The 12,557-nt window shown below is 35.9% G+C and overlaps 2 protein-coding genes and 1 long non-coding RNA gene across 5 annotated transcripts in view; 2 read left to right on the top strand and 1 right to left on the bottom strand.

The window, feature by feature from the left end:
* The first annotated feature begins 314 nt into the window (after nt 1-314).
* LOC112557097 lies at nt 315-6,765 on the top strand. The gene is made up of 2 exons (XR_003097890.1): nt 315-6,292; nt 6,407-6,765. It is a non-coding gene; the product is annotated as an uncharacterized LOC112557097 (long non-coding RNA).
* On the bottom strand, nt 4,183-12,424 carry LOC112557094 (lysosomal amino acid transporter 1 homolog). Of its 3 annotated transcripts, none has more exons than XM_025226730.1 (8): nt 12,287-12,424; nt 11,855-12,079; nt 10,475-10,604; nt 9,738-9,828; nt 9,022-9,206; nt 8,763-8,849; nt 8,278-8,448; nt 4,183-7,827 (listed from the first exon to the last, which is right to left on the bottom strand). In XM_025226730.1, exons 1-8 carry the CDS (start codon nt 12,313-12,315, stop codon nt 7,705-7,707), a joined length of 1,041 nt encoding a protein of 346 aa, XP_025082515.1. In that variant the 5' UTR covers nt 12,316-12,424; the 3' UTR covers nt 4,183-7,704. The 3 variants fall into 3 exon arrangements, with proteins under 3 accessions (XP_025082515.1, XP_025082516.1, XP_025082517.1); XM_025226731.1 differs by having other exon boundaries at nt 12,167-12,308; XM_025226732.1 differs by lacking the exon at nt 12,287-12,424 and having other exon boundaries at nt 10,475-10,600; nt 11,855-12,017.
* The window catches only part of LOC112557091 (eukaryotic translation initiation factor 4 gamma 1-like), a 40,427-nt gene continuing 40,290 nt past the window's right edge, over nt 12,421-12,557 (top strand). Inside the window, exon 1 of the mRNA XM_025226726.1 lies at nt 12,421-12,481. The gene's annotated coding sequence lies outside the window, so the exon portion shown is untranslated. The remainder of the gene's footprint in view (nt 12,482-12,557) is intronic.

Genomic DNA, 12,557 nt, shown 5'->3' with positions numbered 1-12,557 from the left:
TTGCTTCACAAACCAGCCCAGTTTTAATGTAGCACATTCATTACAGGTTCAGAGAGTCTTGAAGATCTAATGCGACAGCTCCACAGGGCAATAAGACAGTCGGATTGGCTTAAAGAAAATACAGCAGAAAAATGGATGGAAGAAAACCCTGATACTGCTAAAGAAATTCTAGACATTATTTCTAAGGAAAGGGCAAAGCAATTGCAGGTGAACAATGAAGAGAAAGACAGTGATTTGCTGAAGGAGGAAGCTGAGCTTCACAAAGGTTCAGGAGATAAATCTGAGCAACAGTTAGTAGATAATCCTTAGATTTGCTATGTGCTTGTAACATTTATATTTACAGCAGTCACCCACACAGGAGTTAAAGTGTGCATCTGTCATCCATTCACATATTTACAGGCAGTAAAAGAAAAGATCTGCACACAGTCTCTTTGTGTTAACTTCACACCGACAGCAGACCTGTTCTTATGACTCTCACGTAAGAGATCATAGACTAGCATGGATTTTTTTCTACGCTTATGGTAATAAATTTAGAATTGCCTTGATGCAGCACTCCGTGGTTTTCAGGTTGATTCATTTTGCAATTTGTCACCATTTGACTTTGTGCAGAGTCTCGATTTTTTTTTAAAGATAGTGTGAGCTTACAGTAATTGTGTTTATATGCAGTTCCTGGTCATGACTCATTTGCATGCATGTGGCTCATTGAGGGATTTTTCATTTAATTCAGAGTTGCTAGTTTAAAAGTTTAATTAATGAAAAACAGTTTTCTTAGCTTAAAACATTTTAATGTTCTAAACATAAAATATTCTAAAAAGACATATATTCATCTAAAAAAAAGTGTTATTTGCATAGTTGCATGATTGATGTTATCTTTCTTTGTATGCTAAACTCAGATAACTTCTCAGTTAAAAAAAAATGGTCACCAAAGAATTCAATATTTCTTGCATAAGGAAATAATTCCTTTTAATAGAAGATTTGCTCAGCAACAGAATGATGTCAAGTTTCTTTGGGAACAGCTGCAGTTGGAGCATTATTGTGGATTGTAGGAATATATAGGCATTTCAATTTGCCTGGCAGATCTTTTGTGTCAAGAGGGCTAGTACCATGTGAAGACATTTTTGACACCAACTGTAGTGTACTCGGGGATTTCAAAGAATGCAAATGAATTTCATGGAGATAAAAAAAGTTCTCAAATGTCTGTGGCATGTGTATAAGGTTTTCATTTCAGATTTAAGTCTTAGAAAAAAAACAGATGAAAAGGTGTTTCTCCACATTTTAAATAGCAAATAAAATGACTGTTAGGATAAATGAACACAGAAGCAAGGAATAAATTACCTGAAATTCAATTTTCTGCTTTTATATTTTTTATATTGTGTGCTTAATTTTTGTTTGTTATTTTTTAATTTTAAAAATGATACTTGATATTATACCTAACAGGCTGTAAAGCGTTTTTGCATCACAAATTGAAAATTTTTTAAAATATGGCCAATGTACTAATCAGATCAACAATTAAGGTTAAGGTTAACGCTTAATTATGATTTGTTGTCAATACACCATGCATTTTGAATGAAAACAATCTACTATCTGCACAAATATGAGGGATGTGAAGACATGAGTTTCAGCCAACTCAATTGTAGGCAAAACATACGACATCATCAACGTCATTGAGGACGGACTTGGTAACAAATTAAATGGAATATCAATGGTTATCGTCGGTTTTTTTTTTTTTTTTTGTTTTTGGAAGATACTGAGGGTACAAGAATGTGAACAATCACTGTCACTGGAGTTTGTCTCCCCTCCCCCTCAAAAGTATCTTCCTACACCACTGGAGGGAGGGATTGAGGTGTAGGAGGGTGGGCGCTGTTCTGTGGTTCCGCAGATATTGACTACTGTTGTTGGTGCTGTTAATTTTGTGCTGTCCTTTATTTGTTGCTCCTTGGTTTGGGGCCTAAAAGGCAGGTCCCTACCAAGTGGTAGCCTGAGATAATGGTGGGGTTCTTTTATTGTTTTTTAATATCTCTGTGTATTCTTTGTGTTTAAATATATTTCTCAAGTTCTCATATATATTGATTTGAATATAGATATATTTTCATATTTTTAAATACTTACCCTTCGTTATCATGAAAGATATGCGTGATTTTAATGTTGTTATAAATGTCAAAAGAGGCCCATATACTTTTGGAAATTAATGGTTAGCTCAAGCTATCGATTTATTTATGGCAACCCTTTAATAGCTTTTAGTTTTTTTATAAGGGGATTTGGTCTTATGTTTATATAAATCTATGTGTGATGGCATGTTACCATAGTTACTACGTATGGCTGTACATTATGCTATAGTTTTTTCACTTTCAGGCACCGGTATAGATGTGATATGTTTGTTGCCGTCGGGAAGGGGGTCATCTCCCTTTATTCCTCCCCTACATCACCCCAAAATCTTCAAGCAGTACAAAACCGCGCTTGTGATACTCTATCTCGCACATAAAAGACTCGATCGCTTGTCACCACTGCAGTGAGCGGCGGCTCGGGGTATTTCAGATCTCGTCTCGGGACACCCTCTGTATGTGACACCTGTCCACAGCACGGACGTGTATAGATGGACTGCTGTCTGCAGAGACCAATGTTTAGCATCTTACGAAGTTTTCCCGCTGCAACCCTATGAACCCAACGGAAGCTTTGTATACACACCTGCCTCGTTTTAGTAATTAACTGGAAATCATCTGCCAGCAGTCCAGCATTACAAGTTCGTGGTCTCCGGTTTCCTCCCTCCTCCCGGTCCCCCATAGTGCGATATCGCCGCAAGGTGGAAGCCCTTTACCTACTAAACAAACCAACCAACCCATAAAATCAGTCTGAGCTGATTCATGTCAATCTTTGATGTCGGTGTCCACACGTAACAAACCAAAAGTGAGAAATGCAGGGCTGTCGGGGTCCATGGCAGGTGGTTGATAGGCCACTTAGTCGTCCCTCCCTCGAGGCCTCTTGCGTAACGAGAGTACTATGTAGGTCACACTGCACGGCCTGTGAGTGTCAGCAGCTAAACGCAGTCAAACTTCCGACAGGAGGAAGTGTCATCCTGTCACACTACGGGGATGATGACAACTAAAACCTGTCACCTTTTTTTGTTGTGTTTTGAAGGGAAAAGTTCTTCCACCCGAATGTTTGAAACTTCGTAGTGTGAATAAAATTTACGTGCAGCCTAGACCGGCCTTTTTTTTTTTCTTCCTCCGTCGGCGATCACGCTATTGACGCATTGAAACACAAAACATGCAAACAACAACAAACAGAAGGCCAGTATCGTCATATATGTATTTTCTGAAACCTTTATTCATCCATTGATGTAGTTTCAGATTCAACCAAGAAAAAAATAAAGGTGTAAGCAATCCAAGTCCGACTGTATGCCAACTTTAATTGTCACAAGCTCATTTATCAATCTGGTGTTTTTATGGTTTGCCACCATCTTAACGGTATCTGTATTTTTTCTTTTGTGAGGATGAGGGGTGTAAATTTTACTTATTCAAGCTATCCTATCTTTGGTTATAGTTTTGGTTATGAATGGCCGAAGGAAGCTCATACTGTATTTCAATGATATGTTTCAAATTTCATTTACGGTTATGCTAGGCTAACAGTCCCGCTCATTCATTTATGGCAATGTTTAGAATTTTTTATTTTGGTTTTTGTTGTTTTTCAATGGAATGTTATCCAGTTTGTACTCTCTGCCTGTTTATATGCACCTAAATTCGGAATTTTGCTTTCCACCATTGGGACTACTAATGACAGTATAGTATGCCATAGCTGTTTGGGTTTGTTAAGGCAACTAATAATGTTTAATGCCAGTCTATATTAATATAAGACAGTTTAAGCCTTCTCTTTCCTAATTATTCTCTAACAGCACGTGTGAGGTGATATATCTGTGACAAGGGTCTTTGTATTTAGTTAAGTATACTTCGTTAAGCCTTATTCTAGCCGTTTTGGATTACATATGGGACCACGAACTTGTCTGTACACGTCCGTGGTGGGACTATCAGCACTTCGTTTTGCAACCAGTCTAGCTAGTTTATCAATCTCTTCATTTTTTTTACTCCGATATGCGAGGGAAGCTAAAGGAATCAATGGCTCCATATTCTGTTTGAGAAAGTATCTGAGAAGGATGAACAGCGCAAATGACACAAACATAAAGAGAACTGAATTTTCAAACTTTATTTTTATTGCTTTTTTGTCTTTCTCTATATCTCTTATCTTTCTTTCGAAAGTAATCAAAATCTACCCTAATTTTTGCTACAACGCAAGTGAAGTAATGTTGAGGAAATGCCTTGATTAAACTAAGACCAACATTTGGTGATGATGTCGGCACAAACAATTAAACGCGCGCAGACACCATGACAGTTACAGGTGGCTGATTGACCACTTATGTAGTCTTCACATGCCTGCCGCCTGTCCATTGGTCATGTAAGTAGACAAGTTGCTGAGAGGTCACTGCGCCTAAAAAGAACCAAGGGCCAAACCAGGGAGCAGAGATAAACTCCCGACAGATGGCGGCCTTTCTGTTATTTGAGGGTAGTGGTGTCAAGTGGTCTTAGTCGTACTTAGGCCGACTCTCCGCTTTGCTCGAGGCGATTTAGCTCTGACGATAAAAGCCTTCGGGGGGAAAGGAGTGAAACAGTTGTAGTGGGAGGGCTTGTTTAGGGCAGCGTGTACCACCGACAGTGCTTGTTCCCCACAACCCACATCCCCTTCCACCCCACGCTTGGTCGCGCGAGACGGACAACAGCAGGTGACGCAGCACCCAAACTGTCCCGTATAAATAGCAGGCAAAACTGTCCCGTATAAATAGCAAGCAAAAGTCAGCGCTTGCACCTGTTTACCGAAAGGCGGCTGGTCCTGCTGTGAAAAGCAGTAAAACTTTAGTTCTGAGTACGTGAGTAGTAGTACCATTCTGTAGCGAATCGAAACCTCCGGGATCACTACACCGCAAGGTGGTTTGCTCCCGCTGGAAAACGGCTCGCGTCACTCAACCATTCCCTCCAAATAAAAGCACACTGAGTTTTGCCGCAAGATATTTAAAATTAAAAAAAAAGGATAAACTCTCAGTAATCATTTTTTTTCCTGACAGAGATTCAAAAACAGACAATTTGGCAAAATTGTACAGCTGTTGGAAAATAAAAGATCATGGCAATAAAATAGTACACTCATAGACATGTCCTGAACATGAAAGCGAAAAATCATTCCCTCCAAATAAAAGCACACTGAGTTTCGCCGCAAGAAATTTAAAATTAAAAAAAAAAAAAAAGATAAACTCTCAGTAATCATTTTTTTCCTGACAGAGATTCAAAAACAGACAATTTGGCAAAATTGTACAGCTGTTGGAAAATAAAAGATCATGGCAATAAAATAGTACACTCATAGACATGTCCTGAACATGAAAACGAAAAATCAAATTAGTTCTGCCAAACCTGGGAGGAGCAAAATGACTCCATTGGAGCAACTGAAAAACAAACTATAAAGACAATGATTTAATGTTAACGAAAAAAACAAAACAAAAAACAAAACCAAAAATAGATGCACCCAATGTACTTGTCATCAAACAGCAATCCATCTCATTATTTTCAGATTTTTCCTCACGAGGCCTCTCTAAACATAAGATACCAGATCTGAACTCAATTTTGTTCAGAATATCTGCAAAAATATTTTTACAGTTCAAAGAAAATAAAAATCAGTAAGCTGCTATATCGATATAGGCAAAATGTGCACAAATAAACATGTTAAAATCATTTCTTGTAATCTTATTGTAGTGCAATGTTTACAAACTGCAGTACTGTTTGCTCTAACTTTAGAACTTATTTAGCATAAATAAGCTCATAATGGAGAATCTGTCAGGAGGATAATTATCGTAATTGATAAAAAAAAAATGCCTATTAAATATTGAGCACATATTATAGTACTGATTTTCTCTATCCAGTCTATATCTAGATTAGAGTGATCACGTTTTTACATTAACAGTTAGAGTAATTAAGATTTAACATTCATTTAACGGTTCATAAAATGTTATGCAAAATTCTTAGGTAATCAAACATCACACCAGTATGTTAAACAAGAGAAGTCAAAACTGACTAGAATTTTGAGTGAGTAAAGGAATAAAATTCTCATTGCTCCTTAACCCTTATAGCATGATAAGCCTCGATCTCTGCTTTGCCAATTTTCATTACTTTTATTGCAAAGTTCAAGCTTTCTCTTTTCCAAAAATGGTCTAATATTTACTTGAGAGCAGCAATGATAAAAACAAACATCATCCACTGTTGTCTTCACGGTCTTCAATTATTAGCCATTGTCTTTGTAGATACTTATATGCAATGCTAAGAAGGTTAACAGGAAACGTGCAATTCTTTTTGACCCATGACGAAAAGACAAGAAAATCAAGGGATCACACTTTTCTTGAAAATGGATTAAAAAAAAAAACACTTCAAGGAGAACACGAAAGTATGGGTCAACAGGTTAAAAATACACACAGAATAAAATAAGCATGCAAAGGCACAAAGGCAAGTGAACCATGAATCCTGATATAAGGGTTTGTGTGAAGAACAAGTGGAAAGACTATGTATTGGTGAAAAAAAAAAAGAAAAGAAAAGGCACTCTTTCTATGTTGAATTGATGAAGGATAATGGTAAGGTTCTGAAAGATTCTGGAGAAATTATTTTGTGACAGATATCTCTCTGTGTGTTTTGCAAAAGTAATGCCTATGTGTGTGACATAAATAATAAAAGTATGTAAGAAATAAGAGGCAGTGAAAAAGAAGAGAACAAGATTATACAGAAATAATGAAAAATACATATTTTATACAAGTATAAGGATGTGAGAATGACTGTCAAAATAAAAGAAAAAGAAATGGAAATAGGACCTGAAATAAAAGAGGGTGACTAGTCGTGACACAGCTATTGTCTATTGCACTCAGATAAAGAAGTTATTATAGTAAAAACATTGCTTGTAATAAAGAAATGAGTATCAGCAGATTCAGCCCCTCTACTTCAAAAACGACTTTTCAGGTTGCAGATTCCTTGTTAGTAAAGTAAAACTGTTGATAGATTTATAATTACAGACAATTGCAAATACAAATTATTTTTACCTTTTAGCTGATAATTTATGTGAAACCATTTGTTTTAAATTTAGCTTTTTATATAAAAAAGTGCAATATGAAACCATTTGAGTTTTATATAAACAAATGTGCATGCTCTACTTCATCAGCACTTTTGTTCCATTACCATGCACTCCCCTATGCTCTCTGTCACACTCTCTTCAAATCTTCCGTGCTGCACTTAAAGTCACTCATATGTACATTGGATTCTCTAAGGATAGTTTTCATTAGAAACAAAGAAATTCCCTGGTACCTAAATTCAAGTCATTATTTCAAATGTACAAGTAACAATCAACTGTCTTATGAAAGTAATTAAGATGGATGATAAAAATTTATGTGTGTATGCCTGAATGGTAACCCTGCAGAAACATATCAAGAATACATATTAAATAGCAACAAAGGGGAAAAAGGCAACTGTATACACTAAAAACTAACTTTGGTTGGAATGCAGATGTAAAGGTGGTTTTATAATCAAACCCATTTAAACAACAACCACAAGAAATCTGGATGAGGTGGATACATAAGCATATATGTAAAGATACAACGGCATGTCCAACTTAGGAACTCTGCCAGCAGTATCACGTTACATGAATGGGGTTGCCATAGCTTTCCTCACAGTCTGTGTCTGGCACTTGAATCAATGGAGCTTTTGCAAGAATGTCAAACACAATGTTTCGGTACCTGTAAAACTGTGTTAACAGCTAAAATGATGGTCAAGAAAAATATCTAAACAGCTAAATAGGTAAAACATCTGTGTGGTCTGAACACTGCTTTATAACTCTGGAAATAAGAGAATTTTCCTTGCAACAACTTGCCCTTGCTTCATGACTAAAGCCCCATGAATACAGCTTATTAACTATTGCTTTAGAGTTTGTACCCACAGATGCAAATGCCTTCATAGCTACAGCTCAACTGGGTTGATTCATCCTTATTGAACGAGCTAATCTATACTCCCAGATTTGTCCCTCTTTGCAACCTTGTTAGTGTCAGCTTGTAAATCTTTCCCAACTGGCACATAGTAAAGAATTATGCAGGATCCTTCTCGGTGAATGCAATATCAATGTAATAAAACTTGCAATTTTGTAATGAAAAAGCTTTTGCACCACTGTGTATATACTGATCTTTGGTCTTCCAATGTTTTCAAAGGATACAGTCAGGTCAAGAGCAATGACACCAAGACTACCAAAAATCCAAGGCAGATGACGAACCAAATAGACTTCTTCCAGTGAACGCACCAGGATGGCAACACCGTATGTCAAATTGCCAAGCACCGCCAGAATAAACATGAATACTGACAGCCCTGCTGTTGACTGCAGCCGGTACTGTGAATTAAATTATGTAAATAAAACATTTTTTCTTTTCATGCCTCAATCAATCATGCTAGGCATTCAAAAGAGAAAACTACACACAAAAAAAAAGAAAAAAATCTACAGATAGCAAGATTGCATCTTATGCTGACCTGTGTTAAGCAGGTATTATGCAGAAATATTTTGAAAGTCATTAGATTTGAACGTAATGTATCACTCTCTTTGTCTGATTTTTTTTGTTTTTCATCTTTGCATGTGTTAGAAGAACGATGCCACAATACCAAAATATAGTCATTACAAAAAAGTTATTTCACTCTCTTAAAACTCACATTCTTAACAATCTGGGACAGCCTGGAACCAATGTAAAAGAGAGAAGACACAATGCCAACCACATAGCCAATGATGTCAACCTGATCCTGCAAAATACATAACAAGAATATAATAATAAAAAGGAAAATAATGATGGTATCTATAAACAGCATGCTAAAGAGCAGAGATCCACTTAGGCGCATTTTGTACAATTCTCATCAGCAATCAGCCAATATTAGATACACTACTACTGGAATCTCACTAAGAAATTAAACGTACATAAAAGAAGGGTGGTCGTTGGTCAACTGCATACAATAGTGTTCTTGCTGGTGGTCTGTTGAAGGAAGCTGGCTTGGCGTTGTAAAGCTGGTGTGCATCAGGTAGAAGGAATGACAGCAAGTAGGTAGATAACAGCAGGAGAGAACTTAGACACAGCACCACTTGAGACAAGACCTGTTTGGGTTCTGTTCACAGAATTACAAAATGTAATAATTCAATCTTGCATACAACAATAAGGTCATAAAAATACCCAAGTTTAACAGAAAAATTTGTTTGCCTAGCACACATGTATTTATGCACATACATGGACAAAAAACACACACACGCAGAAGCAATTAGTGAGAACCAATGCTACATATAAGGTACACATGCAAGAGAATGTAAGGAAGAAAAACATCTTATGTTCGTTAAATTATTGGACTGCAGCACAATGGCCTTTTCATTATGTTTTCCATTTGAAAGAAATGTTAACATAGCTGCTTACAACCAAAGTCTGTAGCAGTATACCAAGTTTTGAGCAACCAGTGAAAACATAAAGCCTGTAACATAGTGAGGAAGCTTTTTCATTCAGACCCTTTAAAATAAAAACTCTTTGTTGTATAATTGGTCTATCTGCTTAAATACCCATTTTGCTTAATATTTATTATTGCTTGATGAAGGTGGGTGAATATCTTCCACTCCCAAAAAACTTCTTCTTTAGGCATTGATACACTTACTGTTTTTCTTGCGGTAAAGATGAATCAAGTATGCACCATACTGTATCAAGAGAACACAATCAGCAGATACATAGTAGATCGCCACATAGATCTGGAAATAGATTAGTTTTTTTCAAAGTTAAACTGTTAATGTTACTTAGTATGTTTAAGTAAATTTGTCATCTTTTATTTTTACATGAATTATAATGGTCTAGAGTCAATGGCAATCTTTTCCTAAATTAAATAAGTAATGTGCAGATACCCTTCAAATGCTCTTATCTTTTTTCAGATGAATATGCTTCTTGTGAATTCAAGTTTTTTATTGTTGTTGTTCCTCAGTTATTATAGATTATAATGGTAAGCGATCAAGAATGGAAATAAGAAAATGCTTGCACACAAATAGTGCTAAATTCAAAGTATGATTTATTGAAAATTATAACATGGTTCCATCAAACAGAATTTCAACCTGAAAATTCATATTTATCAACCAGTTCTATAAGGAAAGAGAAATTATCTGGCCGAGTCTGGATATACACTTTATAACTATGTGCACACAAAAAAATGGATAAAAGAGCATATCTTAAAGCTAATTTACCTGTCATACCTTAAACATTACAATGTTACTATGACCTTTTTAAATTGCTAAAGGACCCTGGGAGCTTAAAAAAAACAACATAAAAAGCAGCAATTTTTTTCATACTCTTTTTAGCTCATTAGGTCTGGTGAACAATGAAAGCAAATAAATTGAAAGATATTACCTGAACTTTAAGTTGCTTTGTTAGAATACAACCAATTAAATTAGTAGTATCTCCCAACATCCACTGGGCCAGCAGAAATACAGAGATGCCCCTCATACCCTGGATATGTCGACAGTTTTGAATCATCTGGCTAAAATAAATTAAACAGAAGTGTTGGAATTTTCCAGTGACAGTCTTCTAGCTGTTTCATCCTATTCCAGTAACCTCATTAAAAAAAAACAAAAACACACACACTAAAAAAGCTCTAGAAAAACATTTTGGCTAATATTTCTTAATTTGTTTTTATAATTATTTTTGTATTTTTAAAAATAATGCAACTTTCATTCACACAATGGGAATACAATTATGGTCAAATAATTTGTGTAAACATTACTTGTTTATAAAGACTTCTATAATGATAATATCAAATAGCAAAATTATGATGGACTACTGCACTCTTCTGTGGATTTTAAACAGACTGATCTAAGGATGATGGGGGATTGGTGTTTTACGGCGAGTCAACAACTAAGGCTATCTCACGGCCAGGCAGCCAGCCCTGTAAAAAGATGCCACATGCAGAGAAAGAATAGCATGCCCTAGATGAGAGCTGAACCCAGGACAGCCAACCTTCACTGTATTGGTGACAGGTGCTAACCGTTGCGCCAACGGACTGATCTAAGGCATATGCAGAACTGTAGTGATACATACACATAAACACAGATCTTGAAAGTACCAAACAATTAAAAGGCCTCACACTTTTAACAGCCAACTTTTAAAAATCTCCATTATACATGCACACACTGATCCAAAAATATAGAAGTAGAGCATTTGCATGAACACTTGTTTCCGTGTACATGAACATGCATTTACACATGCCTATGTTCATATATGCAAACCACACACACACACAGAAATATGTTTCAGTTAAAATTGTGGAAATGACTATCACTGTACTAAGGTGGAGACAAATTTACTTTATAAATTTCTCATAATAAATTTTCCTGTATCAAAATGGACTATTACAACAAAGAGAAATTTAAAAAGTTTTAATTGGATTTTTAAACTGATTTGACAGTGAAAATCATTAGAACTGAAAAAAAGCACAGACAAAAAAATCAACTGTAATTAACAGTAGTTTTTTTTAATACATTAAGAAGTTTGCATATGTGATGATTCTGTTAATGTGTCATATTTATTGGATAAAGCTAGTATTGTTTTACATAAAATGAACAAAAGCTGCCAACATATTAAATCCTGTTTTACCTTTAAAAAAAAATGCATGAGTACTTCCATTTAAACTGTAAACAAGCAATAATGCCAAAAGTTCAATCATCTGCATATTTTTACCATGAAACAATGAATACATCATGTATATTATTATTTATAAATGCACACACTTACGGAATGCCGACCATCATCCATATAAAAACAGATGCTATACCAAATAATGTTGATACAACTCCTCTTGTGTCACACACACAATCATTCATGACAACCCAGATCCAGTGTACTCCATCTGTGCAGTTTGCGGAGTTGGAACAGTTCTGCTGCTCTTCAAAATTGTTCTGATAAAGCTGATGATACGTCAAGCCTAAAGGTGCTGGCATTTTGGTTGCTATAAGCGTTCTAGGAACATAAAGAAATTGAAATATTAGTCAACAGAGAATTAATGATATTCAGCATGACGGAGAAATTTGAAGTTTGCATACCTACTTAATAAATGAGTAAATAGCTGTCATCATAGTTTGGTTATGTGTCGATCAGCGATAGTTAGTCGCTGAAACTTTGTGTCTTTGACACAAAATACACTGCTTTATAAAAGTTTTCACTCACACACTAGTTTCTGCTAGTTTGAATCGCATAAAACTTGAGGAATCATTGTAGAAATATCCGCGAAGTGGTCTTAATTCATTATTTGATCTCGTGATCTCCCCATTAACTGTCGAAGTAACCGTAGACTAACCTTTGACCGTTGACCCGGAAACACTCCGAATTCTTCCGATATATGCCGAAGCCGTCTCCAGCAAGGTACGGTAGCACAGCCATATTTGCGATATTACGATTAAATCAACCCTTCTCCCCTCAATTTAACAGCCATCGTATA

The sequence above is a fragment of the Pomacea canaliculata genome, linkage group LG2 (genome assembly GCF_003073045.1).
Source record: "Pomacea canaliculata isolate SZHN2017 linkage group LG2, ASM307304v1, whole genome shotgun sequence".
In the NCBI taxonomy this organism is placed as follows: domain Eukaryota; kingdom Metazoa; phylum Mollusca; class Gastropoda; order Architaenioglossa; family Ampullariidae; genus Pomacea; species Pomacea canaliculata.
This window is presented reverse-complemented; position numbering and strand designations above follow the sequence as displayed.

Coding starts and splice junctions, on each gene's coding strand:
- LOC112557094 (XM_025226730.1), bottom strand. CDS start 12,315: ATGCGATTCAAACTAGCAGAAACTAGTGT. Junction 9,829..10,474: donor CAAAGCAACTTAAAGTTCAG/GTAATATCTTTC, acceptor ATCTATTTCCAG/ATCTATGTGGCGATCTACTA. Junction 8,449..8,762: donor TGTCCCAGATTGTTAAGAAT/GTGAGTTTTAAG, acceptor TTTAATTCACAG/TACCGGCTGCAGTCAACAGC.